At 38.1% G+C, this 27430-nt stretch overlaps 1 protein-coding gene across 3 annotated transcripts; it reads left to right on the top strand.

Moving 5' to 3' along the window:
- Window positions 1–667: 667 nt before the first annotated feature.
- Window positions 668–25546, top strand: cert1a (ceramide transporter 1a). Of its 3 annotated transcripts, XM_026931357.3 has the most exons (18): window positions 668–1321; window positions 3280–3414; window positions 7200–7316; window positions 13793–13900; window positions 14313–14451; window positions 15314–15400; window positions 16931–17088; window positions 19668–19760; window positions 19883–19969; window positions 21099–21170; window positions 21955–22032; window positions 22434–22529; window positions 22742–22874; window positions 22973–23043; window positions 23173–23301; window positions 23757–23886; window positions 23988–24120; window positions 24202–25546. In XM_026931357.3, exons 1-17 carry the CDS (start codon window positions 1244–1246, stop codon window positions 24113–24115), a joined length of 1839 nt encoding a protein of 612 aa, XP_026787158.3. In that variant the 5' UTR covers window positions 668–1243; the 3' UTR covers window positions 24116–24120; window positions 24202–25546. The 3 variants fall into 3 exon arrangements, with proteins under 3 accessions (XP_026787158.3, XP_026787160.3, XP_026787161.3); XM_026931359.3 differs by lacking the exon at window positions 21955–22032; XM_026931360.3 differs by lacking the exons at window positions 668–1321; window positions 3280–3414; window positions 7200–7316 and adding an exon at window positions 11687–11989.
- Window positions 25547–27430: the final 1884 nt, after the last annotated feature.

The raw sequence follows: 27430 nt of genomic DNA on the forward strand, positions 1-27430 counted from the left end.
ACATACATCACCTCACAACTATAATAATACATAAAAAAATTCATTTTAAGATCCTATTTAAAATACCAATCACAGTTGGGATAAGGGTCTTCTTATACTTGGCCCTTTTCACTAAAGGCACTTTATACCGTCTGCCAGAGGGAAGTAACTGGAAAGAACTATACAGGGGATGAGAAGAGTCTCCCACAACAACAGAAGCTTTCCTTTTAATACCAAGAGATCTGTGAGAGGTGTTTGCCTCTCACCAATTATTTTACTCGCCACATTTATAATCCTTAAAAGTCTGTTTTTGCTTTTAACAGAAAGAGAGTTAAACCAGGATACAATATTAAAAGTAAGAGCATTAGTGAAATCAGGCGCTGATGTTGGGTGAGGAGGTCTGGGGTGCATTCAGTGTCAGCTCATCCCAGAGGTGTTCAGTGGGGTTGAGGTCAGGACTCTGTCCAGGCCACTTCACTATGAGCATATTGTGAGTAAGAGTCCTGGGGCGAGGTTTTATTATTGCAGCAGCAGAAACTATTAAGTACAAGTCTACAATATCCATCATATGTCTAAAATATTTAAAAATCACCAACTGCACCTTTAAACATTGTGGACTAATAGCGCATTAGTCTCATGGTGTAGTTATATGACACGCTGCAGTATTTTGCACGGCCTACAGGGGGACAATAACAAGATCCAGGCTTTTTCCGTGTCAGCTGCATACACGCACACAAACACAGCGCGCGACTAAACCCGAGTTTAAATAATAACAAATCGGTTAGAATTCTTACCAAGTCATTAATTTGCTGAAGCGTTTTGTAACGTATCTTTAAAACACTTTCAGTTCGACCAGCCGACATTTTGGTCGCTGTCTTTTTGGTGACAGTCGAAAAACAAAAACTGAGGCTTCTGGCAAGACTGGAAGGAGAGAAAAGTTGCTTTTTTTGAAGTGTCTACTGCGGTGTTTATGAAGTTAAATAAATTACCGTTAAACAATCTGAAATAATTTGCTATTTGTTGTCATGTCGTTAGCTTGCTAGCTAGAGCTACTGTTTACTCACAGCGCGCGCGAGGATTTACATGAACTCCAAGTCTGTGTTGACAAACTGCGTCTCAACTTAGTTCGGCACGTCTCCAGATAAATTTTAAAAATTAGCTAAATTACCGAGCTCGGATCAAAAGGTGAAGTTCTTTATAAAAAAGGGAGAAATAAGACGTGGTGTAAGATAGCTAGCCGCCTGGATTCGTCCCAGTTTGGCTCATGTCTGACCAGAGTTCAGATGAAGATGTGGATCCTGAATCGGAGCAAGCGGAGGAGCTCGCGGGAACCCTCAGCAAGGTAGCTTATACATCACACTCACTAATATTACATTATTAAACTAATAATAATAATAATAATGATAATAATAAAAACTACTGCAAGCTGTAAACTGATTAAACATTTGACTGCGACATGCTGCGGTGTGCAGCGCAGTCGTACTGACTCCATGTGTTAAGGACACCTGTTCACTCCTTAAACCAGAGATTTGAAGGAAAACTTCACCCTGACACACATTAAATCTGTTTATATTGACATATTTGTGAGGTCTTTAGTGTTTCTGGTGCTGATTGGTTTATTAGTACTGTATTTTTCTTATTGCGGTGAGAAGTTTGAGGTTGTCTGTCACTCTGATGTCACATGGAGGACATTGCAGGCGCAGTTACAATGGTGTTCAATAGGAGACAACATTTCAGTGATCTGAGACAGGTCAGGTTTCACTGTTGGCTGGAAAACAACAAAAGAGCTTCTTTTCTCACTCACTGTTTTTCAGTAACATTCCATGTCATATTAATAAGAAATCCAATATAGAGGAAGTGGAGACAGCAGTTGGAAGTCTCAGAATGCAAAGCAGCTCTATGATGGGGATTTACGCCGTCACAGCACAGACTAATTAATAGTCTATAAGATGACAAGCAAGATGATGCTGACAGTAGTGCTAGTATGAAAGTTGAAGTTTTGTAAGCTTTAGAGAGGGAACCGGGGTTAATGTTGCGATCAGCTCGAGGCCGCAGCTTGTAAGTCCCAACCTCCAAGCAGGAAAAGCCCCCTCAACTTGAAATTCCTACTTGGCAACTTGAGATTCGTCAACTGCGAGTTCCTTCCCTGTTTACAGAGTGACGTCAAATCAACGTGGCTGTGCACAATGTCAGAAGTAAACAAAACAGCACTTCTTACCTTTAAATGAGTTGTGCTGTATATACAAGTATTTGATTTAGATCAGTCAACATACAGACATACTGTACACTCACCATCCACTTTATTAGGAACACCTGAACATTCATGCAGTTGTCTAATCAGCCAATCATGTGGCAGCAGTGCGGTGCAAAAAGTCATGCATGTACAGGCCAAGAGCTTCAGGTACTGTTCACATCAAACATCAGAATGGGGAAAAGTGTGATCTTTGTGACTTTGATTGTGGCATGGATGTTGATACCAGATGGGCTGGTTTGAGTATTTCAGAAACTGCTGATCTCCTACGATTTTCACACACAACAGTCTCTAGAGTTTTCATAGAATGCTGAGAAAAACATCCAGTGAGCGAACGCCTTGTTGATAAAAGAGGTCAGAGGAAAATGGCCAGATTGGTTCGAGCTGCCAAGAAGGATATAGTAACTCGTATAATCACGCTTTACAACCGTGATGAGCAGAAAAGCATCTCGGTATGCATAGAACATCAAAAAGCTCGAGGTGGATGGGCTACAACAGCAGAAGACCACATCAGGTTTCATTCCTGTCAGGAATCTGAGGCTATCATGGGCACAGACTCATAGAAACTGGACAGTTAGAAACTGGACAGATTAGGAAAAAAAAATCACCTGGTCTTTTTCCAGTCTTCAGCTGTCCAGTTTGGGTGAGTCTGTGTGCATGATAGCCTCAGATTCTCGTTCTTGGCTGACAGCGGAACCTGGTGTGGTCTTCTGCTGTTGTAGCCCATCCTCCTCAAGGTTTGATGTGTTGTGTGTTCTGAGATGCTTTTCTGCTCACCATGGTAAAGAGTGGTTATTTGAGTTACTATAGACTTCCTGCCAGCTCAAACCAGTCTGGTCATTCTCCTCTGATCTCTCTCATCGTTAAGGTGATAGCTCCGTGTTTGAGGTGGTAGCTTATTTTACATTTAAATACAAATGTAGATATTTTTCATCATTAGGTAATGTGCACAAAAATCCTATTCTAATTATAGTAATAAATACTAAGGAATTGCTCATACGAGTCTCCCATATGGTGTTATAAAGAATGAGTCTGTGCTTTACTTTCAGTGGACCAACTATATCCATGGGTGGCAGGACCGCTGGGTTGTACTGAAGAACAACACACTAAGCTACTATAAGTCAGAGAATGAGCAAGAGTATGGCTGCAGAGGATCGCTCTGTCTCAGCAAGGCTGTCATCAAGGTAAGGCTTCCTCCCTGGATTTAACATCGCCATACCCAAAATCTTTAAAGGAAAAATGATCCCTAAACCACCTGTATGTTAATCTTTATAACATGTGATCTGCAATGGTGTTTCTTTTAGCTTTAAGTATTTTTTAGAGTTTCTTTCGTTGATATGTTGGTATATTTAACTTTGGCTACTTTGGCTACTTTGGCTATTGGTTTCCATCATGCCGTTTAACAGCCTGTGGGATTTAGCCCTTGCTTCATCTCTACCCAAAGAGAGCAATGCAACAGCACTTTAGTCCTTTAGTCTTTCCAGCTCTGTTTTAATAGATAAATTTCTAACATCGCTGTCAACGCCATCATGCTTCTCGTAGATCACTATCTAGCTCAGCCGAGTCTTTGCCGTAACTGTGATTGTGTTGTATAGCTGCATTGCATTCTGGGATTTTGAGTCCAGTGTTTGCCATCTCCACTACAGCTGTGTTGAATTTCTCATTAATATGACATTGAACATTGCAGGAAAATGGTGAGTGAGAAAAGAAGCTTTTGCTCTTTTGTTTTTACAAACTAACAGTGAGCCTTTGTTGATAATATATAATATTATTATTATTATTATATACATATTCCCTTTTATATCTTGACTTTACATGCTTGGTATGAGGACAAGAAGTATAACCAAATTCAGCATGGGTACTTGGACACAGCATGGCTAACTTGGTGATGGAAATAACTCGATCATGGTTAATTTGCTGAACCAAGCCATGCCGCACTGACCGAAGGAAAAGCGAAGTGTCTCAGCTGGTCGCTTTGATGACCGTGTGGAAGGGCTTTCAAATGTCTTTAAACACTTGAGGTTAGAATGAGCCTACAAATGGCTCATCAGGATGCTTCTCTTTAAATGTTGTTGTTCCTCTTTGAGCAGTTTCCGTTAGGGTTTCCCACAGCAGATTGCTGGTCCGCGTATTTGATTTGGCACAGTTTTTACGCCAGATGCCCTTCCTGACGAAACCCTCCCCAATTTTATCTGGACTTGGGGGCGGCCCTGAGAGCGCACTGTTGCACGCAACCCCAGTGGCTGGGGTCTGTTCCCTGGCCTGGAATCGAACCTGGGCAGCAGCGGCGAGAGCGCTGTGGCCTAACGACTAGTTCTCCAGAGACTCTTCTCTTTAAATAATTATGATAAAACATTTTTTAAATGCTGCTATAGATAAAACAGTTATTCAAAAGACAAAACTAAAATAGCAAAGCTTTAAAAACAACTACAAACATAAAAACTAAAATGTTGTAGCTGGTTAATATAAATATATATATGCACATATACTGTGTGTGTGTGTGTGTGTGTGTGCGTGTATATACATATATATATATATATATATATACACACATGTCTATGTGTATGCATGCTGCACTTTTCAATTCAGATTGTTTGTATTGTATGACAAAGAATCAGGGAGTGTAGAGAAGGCATGAAAGACGGGAGTGTACTCCATAGTCTTGTTTGAACAAGCACAGCTTGTTGCCTCTCACTAAATCCTCAGAACGGCCGAGTTCATACACAGATCTTTTGTTTTAGTGCCTCAAGTATGAGGAAATAGTCATGTGGAGCAGATTTTTACACAGCTTCTCCAGTCGAGAAGTTGCATTTTCACCTGCTTTCACATAGTTCTCTAATGTTTTGTCCTGTCAACTGTTGAGTTAATTTTGTCTTTAGTTGTATTTACTAGAACTGTTGTATAACGTTTTGACTGGCCTTTAGTCATATTTCTTAATCAGAAACAGATGCTGAGTTGTGACACATGCCGTCTTTCCAAAGCATGTATGTGTCAAAAATGATGCAAGAGCCATGTGGTAAGTTCTCAGCAAGTGGATGACATTCCCAGCTAAAATGGCCCTTAGTGACATTATTCCATCCCAGACTAGAATATTTAGCAGGTTAGCAGACAAAAACAGTGAAAGCAGCGCAGTACTCGTTCTCTGCAGGAGAAAGCCGAATGAGTCAAAACACCACCAGAAGTGTGTGTGTGTGTCTGTGTGTGTCTGTGTGTGTCTGTGTGTGTCTGTGTGTGTCTGTGTGTGTCTGTGTGTGTCTGTGTGTTGTGTGTGTCTGTGTCTGTTTCTTGTAGCAGGTAATCTCTAAGAGTGTAGAAAAAACTTTAAGGACCACATTCGAAGGTCAAGGAGATACTGTGTAGAAGGCCTTGCATGCATTTTAGTTTGTAACTAATTGGAGCTTGGTGTTGTTTGGACTCATATTAGTTTGGAAATCAAACTCTGAAGCTGAAATAAAACAATCAGATTAAAGTGCATAATGCCAGTTTCAAGTGAAGGACATCAGGCAAACAGTGTTAGAATTACTTGCCTTTCTTTTACAAAAATTATTTGGACAACATTGCTAAATTTAGATGTGTTTTGTATGGAGTCTTGCTGCTGTTTCATCAGTGAAGACCTCAAGTGTCAGAATAAATCAGTCAGAAACATGGCCAAAAATTTCATGTGTCAAAATTAACTAAAGACTGCTTTAGACTGTATGATTTGCATCACAATAATGCTGTCATGGTAAAAAAAAAAAAAAAAAAAGCAAAACATGAAGGAATTACTAAACTGGCAGGCAAATATAGCTTTGTGACCAGAAAACTCCCAACAAACAGGTTCTGGCAGTGCCAGAAATTCTGGACCAAAACTCAGAATGTGAACACTGCTGTGACAAGCGTCTGAAGAGGAGCAGTATTGCATTGTATTTACGTATAACAGCATGGTCAGGAGTGTTTTATTCCACTTATACCACAGAGATTTACCAAACATTACAATATTTAATTTATTAATGAATGACAGCTTGCACATTTTAAACGTTTATAGTTAGATTTAATGGGAACGCCCCGAGAGCCAAGATAGTTCCTGTTTTCACTTCCATTAAAGCTGCGATTAACACCAGCTTCTTTACTTTCACCAGCCTCTCTCTCTCACACTCACTCACTCACTCACTCACACTTTCTCTCTGTCTCTCTCTCTCTCTCTCTCTCTCTCTCTCTCTCTCTTTCTCTCTCTCTCTCTCTCTCTCTCTCACACACACACACACACACACACACACACGCGCACAAAACAACCATTTTTAAATCTGTTGTTATTACTGTTCTTAGATTATTTTGAACGTCCTCTGTACAAGTCTCTGTGTATGAGCTGTTACTATAGAAACAATAATGTATTAAAACGAGCATATTAATGTTAACCTATTGTTCACGTTACAGCCGGAGCTGCCGATGCTGTTTTATGAAATTAATGCACAACTTCTGACCAATCAGGTTCGAGCATTCAACTGTGCTGTGGTATAATCTGAATACAGCATGAACATCTGATTGTACAGTCTGCCATGGAACGCAATACAATTTTATTGGCATTACCTCATACAGTGTGGCACACAATAAACTTGGAAAATCGTGAGCAGGAAAAAAATCAATATTGCACAAGCCTACTAGTAAACATTTAATTAAAACACCTTTTCTATTTATTATAATTTAGCATTGGTTAGCCTGGGGAGGAAAGCATTCTGGTTTGATTCTATATATTTTGAATGCATTTTCTGTATTTTCTATATTTTGTATACATTGTATGCATTTATACTGCAATGATTGTAGTATAAGTGTGCTCTGATAATTTGTTTCACCATTTACGTGTCTGATTTCTGTACTAAAGTAGACACAGACATGTAATTTGTTTTTGCTTGTCAGTAATGTAGGACGTGTTCATTTTAAGTTCCGTTGTTGAAATATATATAAATTTATTCTTTTATGTCTCTGCCTACAGCCGCATGAATTTGACAAATGCCGCTTTGACATCAGTATAAATGACAACATTTGGTACCTGCGGGCTGAAGATCCTGAGCTCCGGCACCAGTGGATTGATACCCTTGAACTTCACAAGGTAAACTTCACTATGTTTTAGTTGTCTTATATGTCTCCCTTCTGATCTGTGCTGTTTGATTGAAAATTTGTTATTTATAGGTTAACAGAACCTGATTTGGGATTCTTGACTGTAACCGAGTCTTGCAAACGAAATTTTATGAGACACGTTTTTCTGTTGCCTTCCCCTATGCTGCGCTAGAGCCAGGCCTGAGTGTCCTTTATATCGACATGTAGGGATTTTCTGCTCAATAACATTTATTTCACTCCACATTTCAGTCTCATGCTATTCATATTGTGTGCTTCTAAAGTAAGATGTGATCCACAGGACATATAACTGCTTCTCGTTTAGACAACCACACACAATCACAACGTCAAAAGAACAGTTCAACAATATCCTTGAGTTTTGACATAATGAGTAGAGGCTTGACATTGCTCCATGATATGAATTCAGCCGTACAACGGATACTGTGATAACAGCTCTGACCACGGAACAAATTAAACACGAAATAGGACAGCTTAAATAGTTCTTATAAACTAAAATGAAAAGTGGAAAACACAATCATGACATTTCCTAATTTATATAATGTGCAGAGCTGTCGAGCACTCAAACTTCAGGCATGCAAACTGGTTACAAAAACAAGTGGAAGTAAATAGAGTTTTTAAATAGTCATGAGTTAGTTTTTATATATTTTACATGTAATTTACCACATTCCCATCACTGTGACACGGCTGATTTTTAGTTGTATTTAATGAGAGAACTTATAAACATTTCCTGTCTTAGCAGTGCCCAATTTGTTTTAGCAGAATAATCTAGATGGATAGCAATTATACAAATCTAAAATAGATCAAGGAGCAATATTACCAAATTCCTGTTAAATTTTATGGACTTTTTGTTATCGTGGTACAGTGCATCCTGGACGTTGTCACGTTATAAGCAACAAGTGACTTTTACTTTTATATGCATAATGCACTAACACTTGGTGTGTTGGATCTTTTATTCATTTACAGAATACTAAGGCATATGATCTGGGAGAGTTATCCTGTTTTGGGGGGTTAATTTTAGCTTTGTATTTTTCTGACTGTAAAGTACAGAATATATTTTGTAATATATATTTAAAAAAATATACGCATTGTCACTCTGGGTTAGTGAGTTACCCAAAGCAAATTAAAGACGGTCATTTTTGCAAATTTTTGCATTTCCCAAAAGGAATCAGAAAAGTTGTTCTTGAAAAATGATTAATGCAGGAAATATGCTGACAAGTTTTTAATAATGTGTGGAGGACTTTGACGTCACAGTATACTGACTTAACATTCCCCATTATAAGAAACTGGTTAGACAAGATGTTTTTTGTCTAAAGACCTGGCTGTGGTTCACAGTAACATCAGGTTTAATCCTTTGTTAGTCCCAGTTCTGAGAGAGGAGTGTGGTGACTTGTTCTCCCACTCCCTCTGGAATGTGGCTGATATCTGGGAACATTCATTGGGCCTGTCCCTTTAACACACAGCTTGTCTTGGTCCTGTGTGTGTGGGTGTTCCTGAGATGACGGCATTCTTGAATTTTTTATTTAAGCTCTATAAAACTGTAGCATGTGATAATAATAAATCTCACATGCTCTGAGTTTTAGTCCTCATCATGTCAGAGATCTCCATGTGCCTTGTGGATGAGAAAGGAACAGCTAGATGAAAAATCTCATTTTAAAAGAAATAGTTTGGATCCAGCACACTTTTCTGTAGAGGAGGAGTGTGTCTTTCCTTCCTTAATAAGGAAGGACCTAATTTGTTGTAAGCAGTTTTGATCCTGGTTTATTAGGACTTGTTTTGAGGTTAAAAAGGGCTGAATTGGCAGTGGAGCCTTTATGTGTCAGAGTAGTCATTATCTGACTCATTAGTGTGCATATGGTGTGTGTGTGTGTGTGTGTGTGTGTGTGTGTTTGTTTGTGTGTGTAAAGTAAAACAGAGTGATTGGACACCCTGGGAAGACACTGCACAAGAAATTCTAGTTGCAGCACTCTCTGCTGGTAGAAAGGGGCAGTCTGATTGTCACCATCAGAATGCAAAAAATTGGTTAACGATTTTATATTATATCTCTGATTTTTATATATTTATTTATTCCTTTATTTTTTTACCACATGTGCTACAACTGACTGCTGAGTTGATCACTCATGACTAAAAGGCAAATTAATGATATTTATATCAGTCCACAAATCACAGCAGAGTGGGTCTGTTTCAACGTTCAGATATTCTGAAATGTTACGAAGGCTACTAAAGCATCTCAAGCTTTAAAAAAGCACTTTGTGCAGTGTAACACAAGACTGAAGCTGTTATCTTCATCTAATTTAATGCTGAATCTGTCTTCCAGTCATTGTATTGGTTGCTCGCTGGGTAATGTTGCCATGTTAAAAATGATTTCCTGCCCAATCACTGTATCTATCTATTGAGCTATCAGTCTGACAGCTGTTCTACCAGTTTATCTATCTATCTGTAGATAGCTTTGGTTGATTTAAACAATGGAAACAGTCAGTCCAATCTGGAAACCCTGTCTCTAGTCTCCTTTGTACTGTTCAGGAAGCTGCTCCTGATCTGAGCTGTTAGATTCCCAGTTATTGGTAGATGATTTCCAAGCTGTTTAGGATTGTGAGTTAAGAAACAACTACTGAGATACTTAATGCTGTAAGCCCTTTTCATGTAACCCTCTTTCTCTATCTAATCGTCTATGCACTCACTGCTCTTGACTATAGAAAATGGCTTTTGAGAGTAAATATATTATGTAAAGCAATGTTTTCAAGCTGAGGTTCACTGTAGAGTGGATATAGGGTTGCAGTTGGTTGTGAATCATGATGTTAAAATAGGGCTGGTAAAGCCTTTTGTTTTTTTTTTGCAATACTGTCACTGTCATCAACAGCATTCAACAGTATTACGTGAATTATTTAACAAAGATTATTGTTTAAAAAAATGCTTTAAATATTACTTAGATATTGTGTACATATAAATATTCAGTTTGAGACACAAGATGGCCTCCCTGTATCTTTACAAACATTCTGATTTGGTCTATAGTGTGGACATGCTTTGTTAATACAAAAAGAACAGAAGAACTGAAGAACATTATATGCAGACTGTACAAACTATGTGTTACTCATGGGTGGAAATATCACTACCTCATGCACCCAGGTTAAGCAGATTTCCTATTCAGGCTATCAGTTTTTCATTCATAGGTACCTGGTTCAATAACCAGAGAAGGAATTTAAACCCGACTTTCTGACTTTTGCAAAACAAAAGTTTTCACTTTGTATGCATGGATGTTTAATCATAATGCACTTTGCATTGACTTAACACACCTTAGTGCTGTATTGGCAGCCTCTTGAGAATAAAGAGCATGCAGCTGTGTGGAAACACTAATGAAGCCAAGTGAAATAAAGTGCAGTGCAAAGCTGACATATAACAATACATATTGAGAAAAATAAATAGGCTAGCAAGACTCAAATAATACTTTTACGTATGATGCAAGGAGATCACACCACAGGGCATAGCCTAAACGTTGGCCAACGACTTGGTGACATTTTCTTGAGGGTGCAAACACAATATGCTCTTTAAAAACAGCAGAGGATAAGGACTATGGCTACGTAGTCGCCTCCTCCCTTTGTCTATATTAATGCTCTTAACTAGATAACTAGCTGCCTAGTCAATTAGATTTCCAGGCAACCAAAACTTCCACTTGCCAGGTGGGCTAACTAATGAATTTAAGATTTGTCCACCCCATGTTACTGGGTGTTTGCTCTTTCAAGAACGATTCAGGCGAGCGAATACAGAGAATATTTGACAGGCAGACTTCAGCAACTGGTACCACAACCAAGACACAATATTTCATGTAAGATGCTTGGAAAATAAAATAAAATATCGTCATGTGATGTGAAAAATATTGTGATATTTTGGTCATAACACCTGGACCTTTGCTAAAGTGCGTGTATGTGCGTGGGTGCGTGTGTGCGTGCGACTCAGGCTGCAGACGACAGCCTTTATTTTTCTGCTTCGACGTTGAATTCTATGTGAATAATATATGAGCATGCTGCTTCTGAAGGGGTATGTACAGCACTAAAACCTCAGTTTTAATCCAGTGGAGCTGCGATCAGCAAGCGAAGGAGTGGTTCTGCAAACGCTCAACACTCAACCAGTGTGCGCTTTATCTCTCTGTCTCTCTCTCCCTCACTCACCTCACCCACACACACCTCTTTGTCTCCACTGGGCTGCCGCAGGGATGGATGCTGCTGACCGAATTAAGCAAGAGGTCTGTGTCTGTGTGTGTGTGTGTGTGTGTGTGTGTGTGTGTGTGTGTGTGTGCGCGCTTGTGCATGTATATTCTCTCTCGTTCTCCCTCATCCCCTCCCTTTCTCGCTTCTCATGCTTCACACACTCGCACATAATGCCTTCCATGCTTAATGTGCCACAGCAAGGCTCACATTACAAGATAAGCTGCCTTTATTTCAGTTGCTATTTTTCTGCTGCTTTTACAACACTTGAGAGGAAGGAACCATCATTTGCCGTCTCTGTCTCGCTCTTCTCCACCACGTGTCTGCAGAGAGGCTATTAGGAAACACTGGGAGTGTCTGTGCAGAGCGCTGAGGGGCCATGCTCAGGCCAGCCAGCCAGGACTGTAGCAGCACGCTCTTCTGCTTTGGCTGCTGGAATGGACGAATGGTGGGCTTTAACCTGATTGCATGTTTGCATGTATGCTGACTGAATGCATTCACTTTTCATCTGCTACAGTTCCTTTAAAGTAGCAATAGACTTAGTTTGTGTTATTTTATTGCTTTTCAGTTAATTGGTAATTGCAGCTGGATACAAAAGCATTGCTATTATGGGGAGAAAAAAAGCAGAAATCAAAAAAATTTAACCTTTTCCAGTGCAAAGACATTTTACTATATATAGAATTATAAAGGCTACTTTTAAAAACCTTGGTGGCTTTAAGGTAGCATGTTGGCATGTACGTTGCTTCAATTAATTTGTTTGTTTGCCTTCTTCCATCCATGAACATCTGGTTGGCAGCTGGCAACTACACTGATCGCTCTTCTACCTCGACTGAAGAGGCTGAATGTGTCGACTTTGGGCACACAATTTTCCCTTATGGCTGTTGTTCTTGTTTGTAATGTAGTGTATATTTTAGGAATATGTTTGGTCATTGTTGAACAGAATATATGATATATATATATATATATATATATATATATATATATATATATATATATATATATATGATATATTTATATATGTATTCCACACAGGTTGCTTTTATGTGATGTATATCAAAAATCATTTACCTGGTATAGCACTCTGTATGTGTGCCATTTCAATGTTTCTGAAAAGGTATACAATAACATAATTGCATGATTTAAAAAAAGAGTCTTAGTCTCACCTCTGTCAGTGCTGTATATAATCCCTGATTGGCTATTAGTTAATCCATTTTCTTTTTATTTATGGCAAATGTTGCACTTACTAGGATTTAGGTCTATAAATTTTAAGTTATACTTTAAGGCTATGTTGAAACGGTCACTTGGTGCAACCGTTAACTTTGTACCGTTAACCGTTAAGTTTGTAAGCTTGCATGTAGTGGTTCTTTACATTACAACTAGGCTATGATAGAGCTTACATTCTGCTGGTGGAAGTGGCTGCTGGACTGGAGATCATTTTTTCTTTTGATCATGCTTTTTATATTACTGCAGCACTTCACCACATGGCTTAATTTGGCTGACAAATAATGACTCATGCTCTTTTAATAATTCCAATTTCATTTACGGTTTTGTTTTGTGGGCAAGAAAATGGTTGCTAGTTAGATGTAAGGCCCCAGTGCTGTTTTAACCTTAAAATAGTTTTTAAAATGGCTGTATAAAAATAGATTTGGTGAAGGTATGTTTGACTTTCTAAAGGATAAAATAGGAAGGTGTGCACTCATTAGTAAGGGCTATGCTTTTAACTCAAATTCAGTCTGTCTTGTCCACTTCCCCTTGATATCCAAGACTGGTGTTGCTAATGGGGCAGTGTTTGATAACCCCAGCAAAGCACAATTTGAAACCTAAAGGCCATAATTTAGGCAAGAGAAATCTTTTCACTTGGCATGCTTCTACTTCTCTCGTCATAAGAAGTAGCCAGTCTATTAGCTGATGTCAAGAGGCAAGCAGTGGAACTTCTGTTGACAGCCCAGCTGTAGGCATGTGCCATAAATGTTTAAATGTTATTTAGAAGTTTACATTTTAGCAGACATTAATGAATTTTTCTTTCCTGCATACATACTATCATTTGAATGTTTCTAGTGTTTATAGGAATATCATGACTAAAATCAAGTTCATAATTCTCTAGCCTTCATATAAGAAGAAATTTTAAGTCACCCAAAAACTTCTGACTGCATTTGTGTGTGTGTGTGTGTGTGTGTGTGTGTGTGTGTGTGTGTGTGTGTGTGTGTGTATGTGTATGTATGTGTGTGTGTGTTGGCATTTGCGTTTGCAGGCTGAGTCAGGCTACGGTTCAGAGAACAGTCTGCGGCACCATGGATCCATGCTGTCCATCACTTCTGCCACCAGCGGCCTTTCAACCACCTCCACATCTTCCTTTAAGGTTAAAAAAAAGTAAAAAAAAAAAAAAAAAAGGCTCCCCTCATTGATCATAGAATACCATTGCTTTCCTTTAGCTAGTCTGCTGACTGGAGGTATGTGGTATGGAATGTAATATAATGCTGTCAGCTAGTATACAAACAAAGTCCTATGCTTGATAAACTTTATTGTGCTAAATACTAGTACTTTTATCAAAACTGCTAAATATGAGCAATCATTAGCGGCAAAACAAAATGGACTCTGAAGAGCTTGTAATTGAAACAAGGAAAGAAATCAGTGACTTTGATGAAACATTTACAGTATACCGGACTAAGAACCCTAAATATATTTTCACTGCATAAACATGTTCCTTTGATTGATATGTATTGTCTTTTATTACAAGATAAATTTATTGTTTATTGATGGTCACTGTGCAGAAAGGCAACAGTCTCAGAGAGAAGCTGGCAGAGATGGAGACATTCCGGGACATTCTGTGCAGACAAGTGGACACACTGCAGTGCTATTTTGACAACTGTGCAAGTGGCGATTACAGAGATGAGTTCTTTAGGGACAAAGGTGAGATGTTAAAATATACATATATATATATGTGTGTGTGTGTGTGCATAAAATCGCAAAACATTTTACAGTTAAACTTGGAAACCAGACAGACAGGGATGTTTTGGCTCTGATATGCCATCTAGTGGATGTCTCTTTCAATCTTCCAGATGTACATAAGGTACGCAGGCGAGTATATGAACATTGCTGCTCGCATTGCTGCTGCTTTTGCACGCAGAAGCAAAAATCACTCGTCACACTGTATATAAATCAGCCTTGAGTGCAAAATACTATTTAGATGGCTAAATCCACACTGAACTGTAAAGCTGTGTGACATCTCAAATATCCAGAACATCAAGATAAGCAATGCCTTTCTTTGTGTGTAAGTTGTATTATGGGCTGCTTAGACTTTGTTTTCTTTTTGGCTACAATTTGCAGCTTGTTGGAAGTCTTCATGGAAAGAATTTCTAGTTTAACTAGTCTTGTCTCCCACATACATTTTCAGTGCCAACACTCAATTCGAAAGAAAGGAAAAGGGGGAAACTAAAAGCAAAAGCAAGCAAAAGGCATCTGTACTACCTGCAGAAATAAATAGTTTTTGGAAACCTCCAAATGTCAGTTTAGTCTTGCAAAGAATTCCCCTGAGGGAGGATACTGATGAGTACTGATTAATACAAGCACCTTGTAATTAGAGTCCCAAATGAGTGCAGTGTGGCTAGCTGGCCATGTTCTGAGAAAAATGCTGTTTTGTCAGTCTGGTTAGTATCTACTTATTAAGTAATTAAATATAGCTATTTTATTTTATTGGTTGTTAAGTAATAATATATATATAATATTATATAATAACTGCTTAATCCGAGTTTGTGTGCTGTTTGTTATGCAGTAATTGAGGATGATGAAGAAGACGATTTTTCCACCTTACGGCCAGATGGAGACTACCTCCTCAACAGCAATAGCAGCAAAGAGAAGTGTATGTATGATTGCATGTCCTATTCCTTTATTATTTAAAACAAAATACTTGACTACAGTGCATAGCAATTAAAAGTAATATCTTAAGACCTAAATAGTCACCACAGGTAAAATAGCTAGAGCCGCAGGCATGTGTTCCTGTAAGTCCTGCAAAGACAAGTCAATTGATCTACAAATATCTGCTTTGTTTCCATCCACTTCATTTGTATGAAGCAAACGATGCTTACAAATGTTTGCAACATTTTCTGCTGCTGCCTCATTTCCATTACATAGCCGTATTGTGATTAAAAAGATTTTAGGCAAAACTGTCACTTTATGTAATGATGCAACTTTTTGCACAAGCTGTTGTTTTTGTCACATTTCCATCAAGACCTTCATTTATACTGTCAACTTTCCTGCCTTTTCCCCTAACCACTTTATGCAGGAGACGATAAAAAAGAACAGGCAGGATATACAGACCCCTGATCTACAGTGAACTGATTAATATCAGACAGTTTCTTTAGATTATAATTCTTCTGTCTCAGTGAATATCCACATTCAACATCCTCCAAAAGATGACAGCACTTTGTCACATGGAATTACAAGACACTGCCCTTCTAATGTGCTGTAATTTGCCATCAGATAAAGACATCATGTTATTTTCTGTAAATAAAACAAGAAAGATTCCTGTCAGCTTCTTAATCCTCCTCCTCCTTGATCTAGCCACACAGCAATGCCGATGTCATGCAGCGTAATTTGAAAACATATTCCGTGTAAATTGTTGATGACATATTATAGCCTTACATAAGCTTATATGTTATATGACTTAAAACTTAGAGAATTGAAGCAGAATGTGCATATTACACCTTCTGCACTCTCTATAACAATTTAAATGGCTGATGTTCTGTCTATAGACAATAAATGTTGAGAATAAAACAGGAGTAATTAGTGAGAAGAGTTGTTTGGGGAAGTGGAGGCAGGAGGAGGCAGGTCTCTTGGTATTGGTCTCTTGTAGTCGAGTCATGTAATAAATTATGCAGCGTAAAAAAAAATATGCATAATCGCAGCGTTTTTTCCGGGAAAACCGTTTCCACTGTAGTTTCTTGCGACATTTCACACATTGACTATACATTGAAGTTAAAAGGAAAAAGGTTTTGTTGTTGTTTGGAAAACGTTACCAATATATGTCATTTCCATAGCCTACATCGGCAAACATTTCAAATCTCTAAACCATTTTTCACAAAAAAAAAAAAAAAAAAAAAAAAAAAAAAACGGATGGAAACCTGGCTATATTTAGCTACCTTGGTTAACCTGTCATTGCACACTTGCTTCAAATATCACTCCTCCTCTAAGCCCATTTGAACATGAACAAATCACGAATTATCACGTAATGGTATATATATATATGAAAAATATTTAATATATCTTATGTTATTTTTACAGTCTAACTGCAAAAGACACAAATGATAAGCATGTTTAAACATGGCTACATTTCAGTGACATGGAAAAGTGGACATGAAAAAAGACTGTTGTGTCTCTGTTCTTGCTTCAGTATTCTCTTCGGCCAGCTCCAGAGGGCCCATTGGCATTGATTTCAAAGGTGAAGCCATCACTTTTAAAGCCACCACAGAAGGCATTCTCTCTACAATGTCCCACTGCATTGAGATCATGGTCAAACGTGAGGAGAACTGGCAGAAACGACTGGATAAAGTATGTCCACACATGTGGTGTAGATGATGATTTGTTCCAACACAAACTTAGTTTAGCCTTAGTGCTTACAGTCTTGGTCCTCTTGCTACAGCAATACAAGAGACACCTGAAAACTATGCTTTTCTGCTTTTTCAGTTAAAGCATTGGTAAGGCCAAATGCAAATAAAATTTGCTGGGCAGAAAAGTAAATCCAGTGGAGAGGACAGGACACTGTCATAATGCTTACTTTCATTACTCACTGACTCTGCCTGTGAAGTTTCTTCAAAGAGGGCAGGACTGTGCTGTTTTATTTGTTTTAAAAAAGTGACGCATATCTAAAAGAGAAAAATAGCCTCGTTCCCTGATTGACACTAAGCTTTTGTGGTAAAATTTGTTTGTAGTAAAATTCTGTTTGTTCTCTCTACCTGCTAGGATTGTCTTACGTTTTTCCTGTATAATGTCATTGAATTCATATTACATTAACTTATGTTAACGTTCCTTGTATGTAACTAGTTATTCCACTGTAGTTGAGACAAATGAATTGAGATAACTGAAACTGTCAGCTGTGAATTTATATTAGTATTTCAGAAAGTGTTGTCTTCTAGTCTGTGGAGTTGAAACCACAGAGGGCATTTGTTTGAAGTACTTCTCATCAGTCAGCAGATCATTATCACTTTCGCACCTCTGTGGAAAGCCAGAGTGGGTGAATGGAATCATTTTTAAACACTACAAGCTATGCTGAGCCTAACATGTTGTTAAAAATAGATTTTCTAGAAGGAATACAGGAAACATGGGAAAAAGATTAAGAAGATTAAGATTATGAACACATTAACATCATTAGCTGTTTTTGCATGATGTCTACAATTATGACTAATGTGTTTGATATATTATGTACTATTAAATAAGATGTGCTGTTGACTCAACTAAAGCAAACTCACACTGGTAACCACGTGGGGCTGCATTCTTTGAAATTGGTGCTAATTTATCTGAGCGCTTATTTACAGAGCCGTGTTACACTTCTGTAACGTCTCGTTGTAAAGTTTAGACTTGCCCAACCAGTTCTTGCTTGTCCAGCTGAAAATCATCGCAAGTCAGGAAGTACTAAAATTCCATTTCATTTGAAGCCCTTGCAAAGTAAAGGGGCGTGGATCTGTGTGCGTGTACCGGCTGGAAAGAGACCTGCAGTCGGAAGACAACCCGCTGATCTTTAACTTGTGACTCAAGTTCACCAGTCTGTGCACTGTATGGATACATCTTAATATGTCAACCGGTTTATCCACACTACAACCGTGGCCGCTCTGGGCAGCCGAATCTGGACAGAATTGGATTCCTCTGTGTACGCAGAGCAACTTCTCTGCAGTAGGTTACCTGTTCTGTGCTCTGTTTTCTGCCTCTGTAGGTCTAGTAGCTTTGTTCTATGTACTTATCTCCAAACTTTTAGTTAATTATGCAAAAAAAACAACTCAAATATGTCTTCAGCTTTTCTGAACTGTGTCAGGGCATTACACCTGCACATTAGTGTGGTGTTCTTGTTCTTTAATGGTTTTATCAGTGCTGAAAGTTTATTAAATCTTTTTCACCTGTCTTAGCTGGCATCTTTATTTCACGCAGAATATTGTTTGGTTAGGTGACTTACATGGCTTCCTGTGGCACTCCTTAGCAGGTGTGATTTAAACAAGATGTAAATGTTAATGGTTGTTTCCGTTTACATTGGAGCACAAACAGGTAGGTGTGAGGCTTGTGTAGCTCCAGAATTGAAACTGTAAAATGAAAGAGTACTTGTGTATAATGACTCCAACAACACATTTTTGATTGACTTCTTTGAAGTCAAATCATTTTCCTTTTTCCTCTCCTGTTCTTTTGGCTCTTGGTGGAGGTTATTGGTATTTGGGGTTCTTTGTAACTGGGACGCAGAGAGAACCCCAAGGACATACCCAATCCCAGATACAGAACAGTGGGGCTTAACCTGCTTTATTTGGCCTGGCTTTATCGTCTGAAGCCTGAGACTGGAGGTGGAACCTGTTAGAACACAAAGGTCTTGTCTTGAAGGCCAGGGATCTACGGCCTTATTGTGTTCATGTGTGTAGCTTGATTTGTCTGCTTTGATCAGTGGAGAATGTTGTTGTTGTTGTTCCTCTTTTGGCTGCTCCCGTTAGGGGTTGCTAGAGTGGATCATTGGTCTGCGTATTTGATTTGGCACAGTTTTTACCCCGGATGCCTTTCCTGACGCAACCCTCCCCAGTTTTATCCGGGCTTGGGACCGGCACTGAGAGCGCACTGTTGCACGCAACCCCAGTGGCTGGGGTCGGTTCCCTGCCAGGGAATCGAACCCAGGCCACAATGAAGTGGCCTAACCACTAGTTCTCCAGAGACCCTTGATCAGTGAAGAATGTAAAGAGCTTAAAATATATTCAAAGTCCTTTATTGTGGTGTCCAGATTTTATGATCATAGTCATGTGTTTTTGATTTACTTCCACAGTTCCTTACACTATCATTGTCTTACTGGCACTGTCTTACTTTCAGGTTCATTCTACTTTCACTGTAATGTGTTGCTCAGTGTCAATGATGATAAAAGTAAGAAAGTTATCTTTTCTTGTAAGGAAATGGAACAGAGGAGGAGAGTAGAAGAATCCTATAAGTCAGCCATGACAGAACTGAAGAAGAAATCTCACTACGGAGGACCAGGCTATGAAGTAATGCAGTCTAATTTTGATCGATAAACAAAAAGCACAGTTTGAGCTTCACGTGTCTTGCATCCATGTTTGTTTCAAAATGCAATAATATCCATGATTAAACATTCTCACATGATTTTTAGGAGGGGCCAAACAGTCTCATCAATGAAGATGAATTCTTTGATGCTGTTGAAGCAGCTCTGGATAAGCAAGACAAGATTGAGGAGCAGGTAGGCCTTAAGTAGGAATTCACAGCTGCAAAGCTACATTGCTTACACTAGCTTTGTGGGCCTTTTAACCCATTAGACTGTTAAAGACAATTGAAGCCCTTCAAATGTTTATAGAGTCTGTTATAGACTTTTTCCTTGCTGAACTGTAGCTGGTTTACTTGACATTGACAAAGGGCAGCACCATCACTGGCCAGACATGCAATTTTTTTTTTTACATTTATTCATTGATCAAATGTGGTGTTATTTAAAGTGGAGTTAAAAGGTAGGCCCCTGTAAGCTATCTGCTGTCAGCATGGTATATCTGAATAGACACCTCTAATGTTAGGCACGCTGAATACAAAACTATTGGATGACCAAAGTGAGAGAGCCACCAAAAGTAAGGTTAAAACTTTTACCAAGCTTCAAGTTAATTTTTCTAAAGTACAGTCCTATGTTTTTTTTTTTTTTTTTTTTTTTTTTTTTTTTTTTTTTTTTTTTTTATTTACATTTGAGGAAAGGTTTGTATATGGGCTACCCAGTCATTAATGCACAGTGAAAGAGATTATGTCTAGTAATTTTATAATATAGGTGGCACATTGGTGGAGCGAGTAGATCCTGAGCATAGGCTACTGTGTCTGAAGAGTTTTGCATGTTCTCCCTGTGCCAGTGTGGGTCTCCTCCAGGTTCTCCAGTTTGGTCACTCTTCCCCTAGGTATGATTGAGTATATGAATGTGTGTGTTCGTGATGCCCTATGATGGACTGGTATCCCAACCACTGTGTATTGCCACTTCATGTTCCAATAATAGGTACTGGATAATAACCACCATAACCCTCACCTAGATGAATCAGTGAGTGAGTTATATACCAAATATATACCAAATTATCCATGATGATTGCCATCATCATTCATTATTATTAGTAACTTCTTCACACTGGTCATGCTGGTTAATATGCACAGAAACTCCACACAGACAGTAAACCATGCTCAGGATTGAATTGAAGACCCTAAAGCTGTGAGTTGTCGCTGTAAATGGAAGTATATATAATAACATCATGTAAAACAGGTGCGGTAAGGTGTCTCAATCAAATCTGTTCTTAAGCTTTAACATACATTTCATTTTTTAACTGTCTCCGTTTCTGTTGTTTCAGAATGAGAAGTGCAGGACTGCTCGGCCAGTTACACTCAGCTCCTCTCTTAATGCTCACAAATACACCAACAAGGTACCTGACTGAAAACATAAATGTACTTAAACACACAAACATGCCTATACGGTTCTTTAAGCACAAAAGCACATATTTGTTTGTTCTTTTTTGCCTAACCATATTCACAAAACCCTGTTTCACCAGAACCTTTTAAAACCTCAGGGGACTTAAATTAACGACTGTTTTCAAATTAGCTTAATATTGATTTTGGTGTCATACAATATGCAAGGCAGAAGAATTTCTGACATTACAATGCATGCATTCACTTCACCAGAATTTCTCTGTGTGATGTTGGGTAGTTTGAAGTTTCAGCCAGTGACTAAGTGTTTCATCCAGTGTTTCAAAACTGGAGCAATGAAATTAACAGTAGTTCTGGTTACTATGGTTTCCCCATTCAGTGTTCACTTTAAGCTGTGTTTACTATGTTGGTAACTTATCCACAAATCTCTCTCTGAAATGATGAATATGTATTTAGATAACATACAAATACCTTTGACTGAAGACTTCAACAGCAAAAATATGTTAGTCATGAAAGTTTATTAACTTTCCTAGCAATTTATTAACTTTGTTCTTCTGACTTGTGTCATAATTACATTTTATGTAAACAGATATTTCTTTTCTCACTACATAGATATTCTTGTCTGTAGTAATTGCAGGTGTGGTAGATAGAGACTTAGTAGACACTAAAACCATCATGTCTGGGTCTACATTTGTTACTATTTTCCTAATTTGTGGTGGTAGATCTGTCTTTACTCAGTGTTTCTACTCTTTTTACTTTCTTTCTCTTTCTCCTGTGGTTCAGCCTCTTAGTCATGCTTCCTCAGTGTCCTCTCTCGACTTAGTCAGTGCTTCCGATGATGTGCACAGACTCAGTGCTCAGGTATAGTGTCTTGTCAGTATTCTAGTGTTGGATAGATTTGTTTTATTACCATCATCTGTCACTTTCCACTCCAATCTACGGTAGCATCACAGAAGGAGTAAAGAGCGGCAGGAATTGACTCTCTGTTAACAAAGGATTGTCTGTCCTCCGTAGATACTAAGCTCTTTTCCTTTGGTTCATATTCTAAAACATTCATAATCAAAAGAAAAAGAAAACAAAGACAGTAGTGCTTTCTTCTGAAGCACCTGTCTGAGCACTGTGAAACCAGTAAATGTTTACCATTCATAGCATTCAAAGCTTAACCATCATGGTTAAGTTTTGGCCTATGCCATATTTTTCTGTTTCTATTTTGACAGTGTGTGTTGTTAACCTGACTGACACACCTGTTTGATTTTGCACAGGTGGAAGAAATAATACAAAGTCACCTGACCCACTCCTTACAAGATGTAGGTGGAGATGCTAACTGGCAACTTGTTACTGAGGAGGGTGAGCTGAAAGTAAGTCAGCCCTGAAGGGCTTGTTATTTTTATTGAGAACTGCTGATTTAACCGAAACACTGACGGCTAGTGGTGGGGACCAGTGGAGGTTTGTCATTCATATTCAAATACCATTTCAATTCTGGTTAGGAAAAAATTACAAAGACAAATGTTACATAATATAAAACTGCTGTAACAGTTCTTGTTTTTTTCTGTGTTTGTATGTTTTGCAGGTGTACAGGAGAGAGGTGGAGGAGAATGGTGTCGTGTTGGACCCTCTCAAAGCCACACATGCTGTTAAAGGGGTTACAGGTCACGAGGTCTGTCATTACTTCTGGGACACGGCCTTCCGGACCGACTGGGAAAGTCAGTACCTTGCATATAATCTGTTTATTTCCCAATGAGAATGTTAGTACTGCACCTGGATGCACACCCCTAACTCGACTTCTCTAAACCTTTCCCAGCAACCGTCGAAAACTTCAGTGTGGTAGAGACATTATCAGACAAGGCAGTAATTATTTACCAGACTCATAAGGTACAGTACAGTTAAACCCCTAGCAAACTTATTTATAGGTTCATTTGTTGTAGAAGAGCATTTTCTGTCAATTTGGGTGTGTACATTTTACATTGTTCTAACGCAACCTTGCCCTTGATTCTGTTCTAGAGGGTGTGGCCTGCTTCGCAAAGGGACATACTTTATCTGTCAGTTATCCGCAAAATCCTCTCTAGCAATGACAATGAACCAGATACGTGGATCGTGTGCAATTTCTCTGTAGATCACGACAGATATCCAGTAAGGGACCATTTTTATACTTGTATGTTTCTTGTCTTAAACTTAGTGAATAGTCTTAATACTTAATTTACTCTTGTGAAAGTCCCATTTATGCAGTTAGCATGAATTTGCCATATGAATACCATGAACTAAGTGTGGATGATATGGCCAAAAAAAAAAAAAACCATGAAGACAACAACAAAAAAATGAAGCCATTTTATAAAATCTGTTTGTTTGTTGGTTTGTTGGTTTGCTTTTAAACAATAATGTACAGAACAAGAAAGTGGAGGGAAATTAAACAGGCAATAGAAATAGAGTTTAACATCCAATTACTTGTTACAGTTGATATCAATCATGTTATAAAAGTGTTGATACCTGATGATACCCACTATGCTCAAAAATTGTATCATGATCTTAATATTTTAAATATCAGTTTAATGTCACTCAGCCTATCATTAGCCCACTTTATTTTCCAGCCCACAAGCAGGTGTATACGTGCCAAAATCAATGTGGCTATGATCTGCCAGACGCTAGTCAGTCCACCAGAGGGCAACAAAGACATCAGCAGAGACAATATCTTCTGTAAAATAACTTATGTAGCCAATGGTGAGTATACTCATCACCCTTTGCTGTTTACCTTTGAAACACTGACTATCTAACAGTGCAGTATCCTACTACTCTATTATAACACATTCTACTGAATGTAGTGAATCCAGGCGGATGGGCACCAGCATCAGTCTTGCGCGCCGTGGCCAAACGAGAATATCCTAAATTCTTAAAGCGCTTCACATTGTATGTTCAGGATAAGACCAGCGACAAAGCAATCCTCTTTTAAAACAGGTAATGTCAGTATTTCACTTGCTAAGCAGCATTTAACATCACATTGTGAATATTCTTAACAGTATCTACATCTTCCTGTAGGTTCCCAGCCTCCCTTAAACATACCCGTAAGAGGCCTTATCCATCCCTTCATACTCTAAATCTCAATCTTGGCAAGAGCTTCAGAGAACTACATTACCCAGAAGTCTTTTAGCCACCAGTCGTATGAAATACAGTGTTGTGGATCAGGAATATTGATGTTCTTATACGGGGTTCCAGAAGATCGCAAGGTATTCATTTTACACAATGATTACATACACAGTACAGTCCTTGTTCATGTTTAGGGCATGGTTACTAGTTGTTTTTGTCTGTTTTGGCTTTTATAAGAGTTAAAGTGTTTACTTATGGCTTTGTAAATCTTTGTATTCATATTACTTGCACATTGTTTGACTAATTTCTTTATTAAAATTAAAACACTATAAACTTGAATACCTTTAATGGAAAGCTTTCTGAGTTCTAACAGGTTTTTGTAGGCCTTATGTAGTTTTTCTTTATGGGGTATAATTTCCCTGATTTGATCGATAGAGAATGTGAAGAGCTTTAAATACAAACTTTTCTTTTAGTGCCCTGTGTCTTGATTTTATGTATATTTTCGGGTATATGTATGTGGTAGAGATTAAAACATGCAAGATGCATAGGTTGAAGAACTGGATAGCACTACGATTAATTGGGTTGTCAGATACTGGCACTGTTTAAAAAAAATAAAAAATTGGGGGAAGATTAATATCCACTTTTGTAAATGTTTTATAAAACATTTAACCAAATAATGCAGAACTACCTTCCTTTGAGCATTCACTTTGGATATGCCCTTATGTTATACACAAGGCATAAGTATATTTACCAGATATTTACTTGTAGTGGAGGAATGTCATTTCATGATTTTATTGGACCTGAATAAAATGTATCATATTTATCTGTATCCTTATTTGACAGGATAACTTGAAGCATATAAAAGAAGTGTTTTTTGTTGTTATTGTTTTTTTGTTGTTGTTGTAGCCTGTGCTCAAAGTGTGAATTTTAGGTTCACCTTATTATAAGGCTTAATTTTGTTAACCACACAGAAATCTGTGTTAATGTTAATATTTGCACTAATTTTAAGAGCGTTGCTTTACAATCAGTTTACACGTGTTGCCAAATGAGAATCGTATGTATGAATGATTTATAGAGGGTGGTATGTATGAAAAATTCTACAGATTATAATGCCTGATAATATGTAACACTGAGCTTTCAAGAATGCATTTTTGTTTTTTGTTTTGTTTTGTTTTGTTTTGTTTTTTGGAGAAATTTATGTGTGAATATGCAGTAAGCAAATATATCATTCATATGTTTATAGCACTATGGAATGATTAAGGCATATGAGGATGTGAATAAACAGTTTCCAGCTTTATGGTGTGATTTACAATGTTATTATTATTGTTGTTGATTGAGCAACTTTTTTGTTTGCGAAACAAGATGTTTTAACAGGTAAAATGTTATATAAACAAATTATTAAGATAAAGATTATAAAGTTTATAAAGATTTGAATCACCTTCTCTAATCATGCATTGATCCAAAGCCAGCAAGCCAATTATCAGTAGAGTGCCAAAAGACTTAATGCTGGTGCTGCTGGAGATTATTCTTCTGCAGGACTCACACTACCTCAGATTAACCTGTGTGTGTGTGTGTGTGTGTGTGTGTGTGTGTGTGTGTGAGAGAGAGAGAGAGAGAGAGAGAGAAGCACTGTACATTCTTTCAGCAGGTCTGTCTAGGGTCTCAGTGAGGCTCAGCCAATCAGCTGCCCCGATCATGGTGAGATGTGATGCAGGGTGAGCTGATTGGCCAGTGCACACTCTGGTGAGGTGAGTGTCTGTCTTTGCTGACATAACCTTACCAAGAAGTCTTCGAATATCGCACCAACCTTGGACTGTCTCAGTATCCAAATGCTTTCTGAAATGTGTTGGAATGAGCACTTTGTGTTCACTCAGAGTATCTTACTGCTGGGTTGAATTTATGCACTTTAGGGTTATGTGTATATTTGACATGAAGTTAGCTTCTGTGCATATTGGCACAGGTGACATCAATTATCAGTTATCTATAACACAACACTTTTTTTAATTTTATTGAAAAAAACACATGACCTTCTCCTGCCTGAGTTACATCATATATTCAGATTGGCCTTGTTTTATGCCTCCTAGGTGCTGTTCAGACTTAAAAATCAGACCAAAGCTAGCCAGTACCAAAAAAATCCCTTTATATTTATCCATCTTATGTCATGTCCTAAATAAAGGTAAAAGCTGTACTCACACTGTCAATTCATTGCATGGCATTTTGTGCAGGATTTGCTCATCTAATCACAGTTGCTTTCAACAATCTCACAAACAAAAAGAGAAGGAAGTAAAAACTGAAATAAAACATGAGTTGCATAAAAAAAAAATTGTTACTGCGTAACAAGAGTTGAAGATTTTAAAAAAAATTCCTTGACAAACACAACTGTAATGAAATTGGCCACAGTGCACAAGACTCTAAACATAAATATATTGTCAAGTATCAAATATATAATAATTATTCACTAAAAAATTAAATATCTTAATAGTTGACAAATCACTATGGTATATAGTATATCATTTGTGGCCGATGTGGTCGGGCTGCATCACAATATCCTGCTGTTGATTATTTTCCTATAATAGCACATCCTGTCTTGTTTTATTCCTTACATGCTACAGTACACTATATGGCCAAAAGGTTGTATATACAGTCAGGTCCATAAATATTGGGACAGTGACACAGTTTTGGTAATTTTGCCTCTGTACACCACCACAGTGGATTTGAAATGAAGCAGTCAAGATGTGACTGAAGCGTAGACTTTCAGCTTTAATTCAAGGGGTTTAACAAAAATATTGCATTAACCGTTTAGGAATTACAGCCATTTTTTACAGAGTTCCTCCATTTTCACAGGCTCAAAAGTAATGGGACAAACTAATATAATCATAAATATTAGGATTATTTTTATTACTTGGAGGTAAATCCTTTGCAGTCAATGACTACCTGAAGTCTGGACCCCATGGACATCACCAAATGCTGAGTTTCCTCCCTTGAGATGATTTGCCAGGTCTTTACTGCATCCATCTTCAGTTGCTGCTTGTTTGTGGGTCTTTCTGCCTTCAGATTTGTCTTCAGTAAGTGAAAAGCAGCTCAGTTGGGTTGAGGTCAGGTGACTGAATCGGCCATTTAAGAACATTTAATTTCCAAGCTCTTGGGCTGCTTTCACAGTATGTTTTGGGTTGTTATCCAT

This window comes from Pangasianodon hypophthalmus, chromosome 24, assembly GCF_027358585.1.
Source record: "Pangasianodon hypophthalmus isolate fPanHyp1 chromosome 24, fPanHyp1.pri, whole genome shotgun sequence".
Lineage (NCBI taxonomy): Eukaryota > Metazoa > Chordata > Actinopteri > Siluriformes > Pangasiidae > Pangasianodon > Pangasianodon hypophthalmus.

Bases quoted from the DNA above. Each gene is read 5' to 3' on its own strand.
- cert1a (XM_026931357.3), top strand. From the start codon at position 1,244: ATGTCTGACCAGAGTTCAGATGAAGATGTGGATCCTGAATCGGAGCAA. The intron at 14,452-15,313 runs GTGAGATGTTAA...TTTGTTATGCAG, and splicing joins TGAGTTCTTTAGGGACAAAG to TAATTGAGGATGATGAAGAA. The intron at 22,875-22,972 runs GTCAGTACCTTG...AACCTTTCCCAG, and splicing joins CTTCCGGACCGACTGGGAAA to CAACCGTCGAAAACTTCAGT.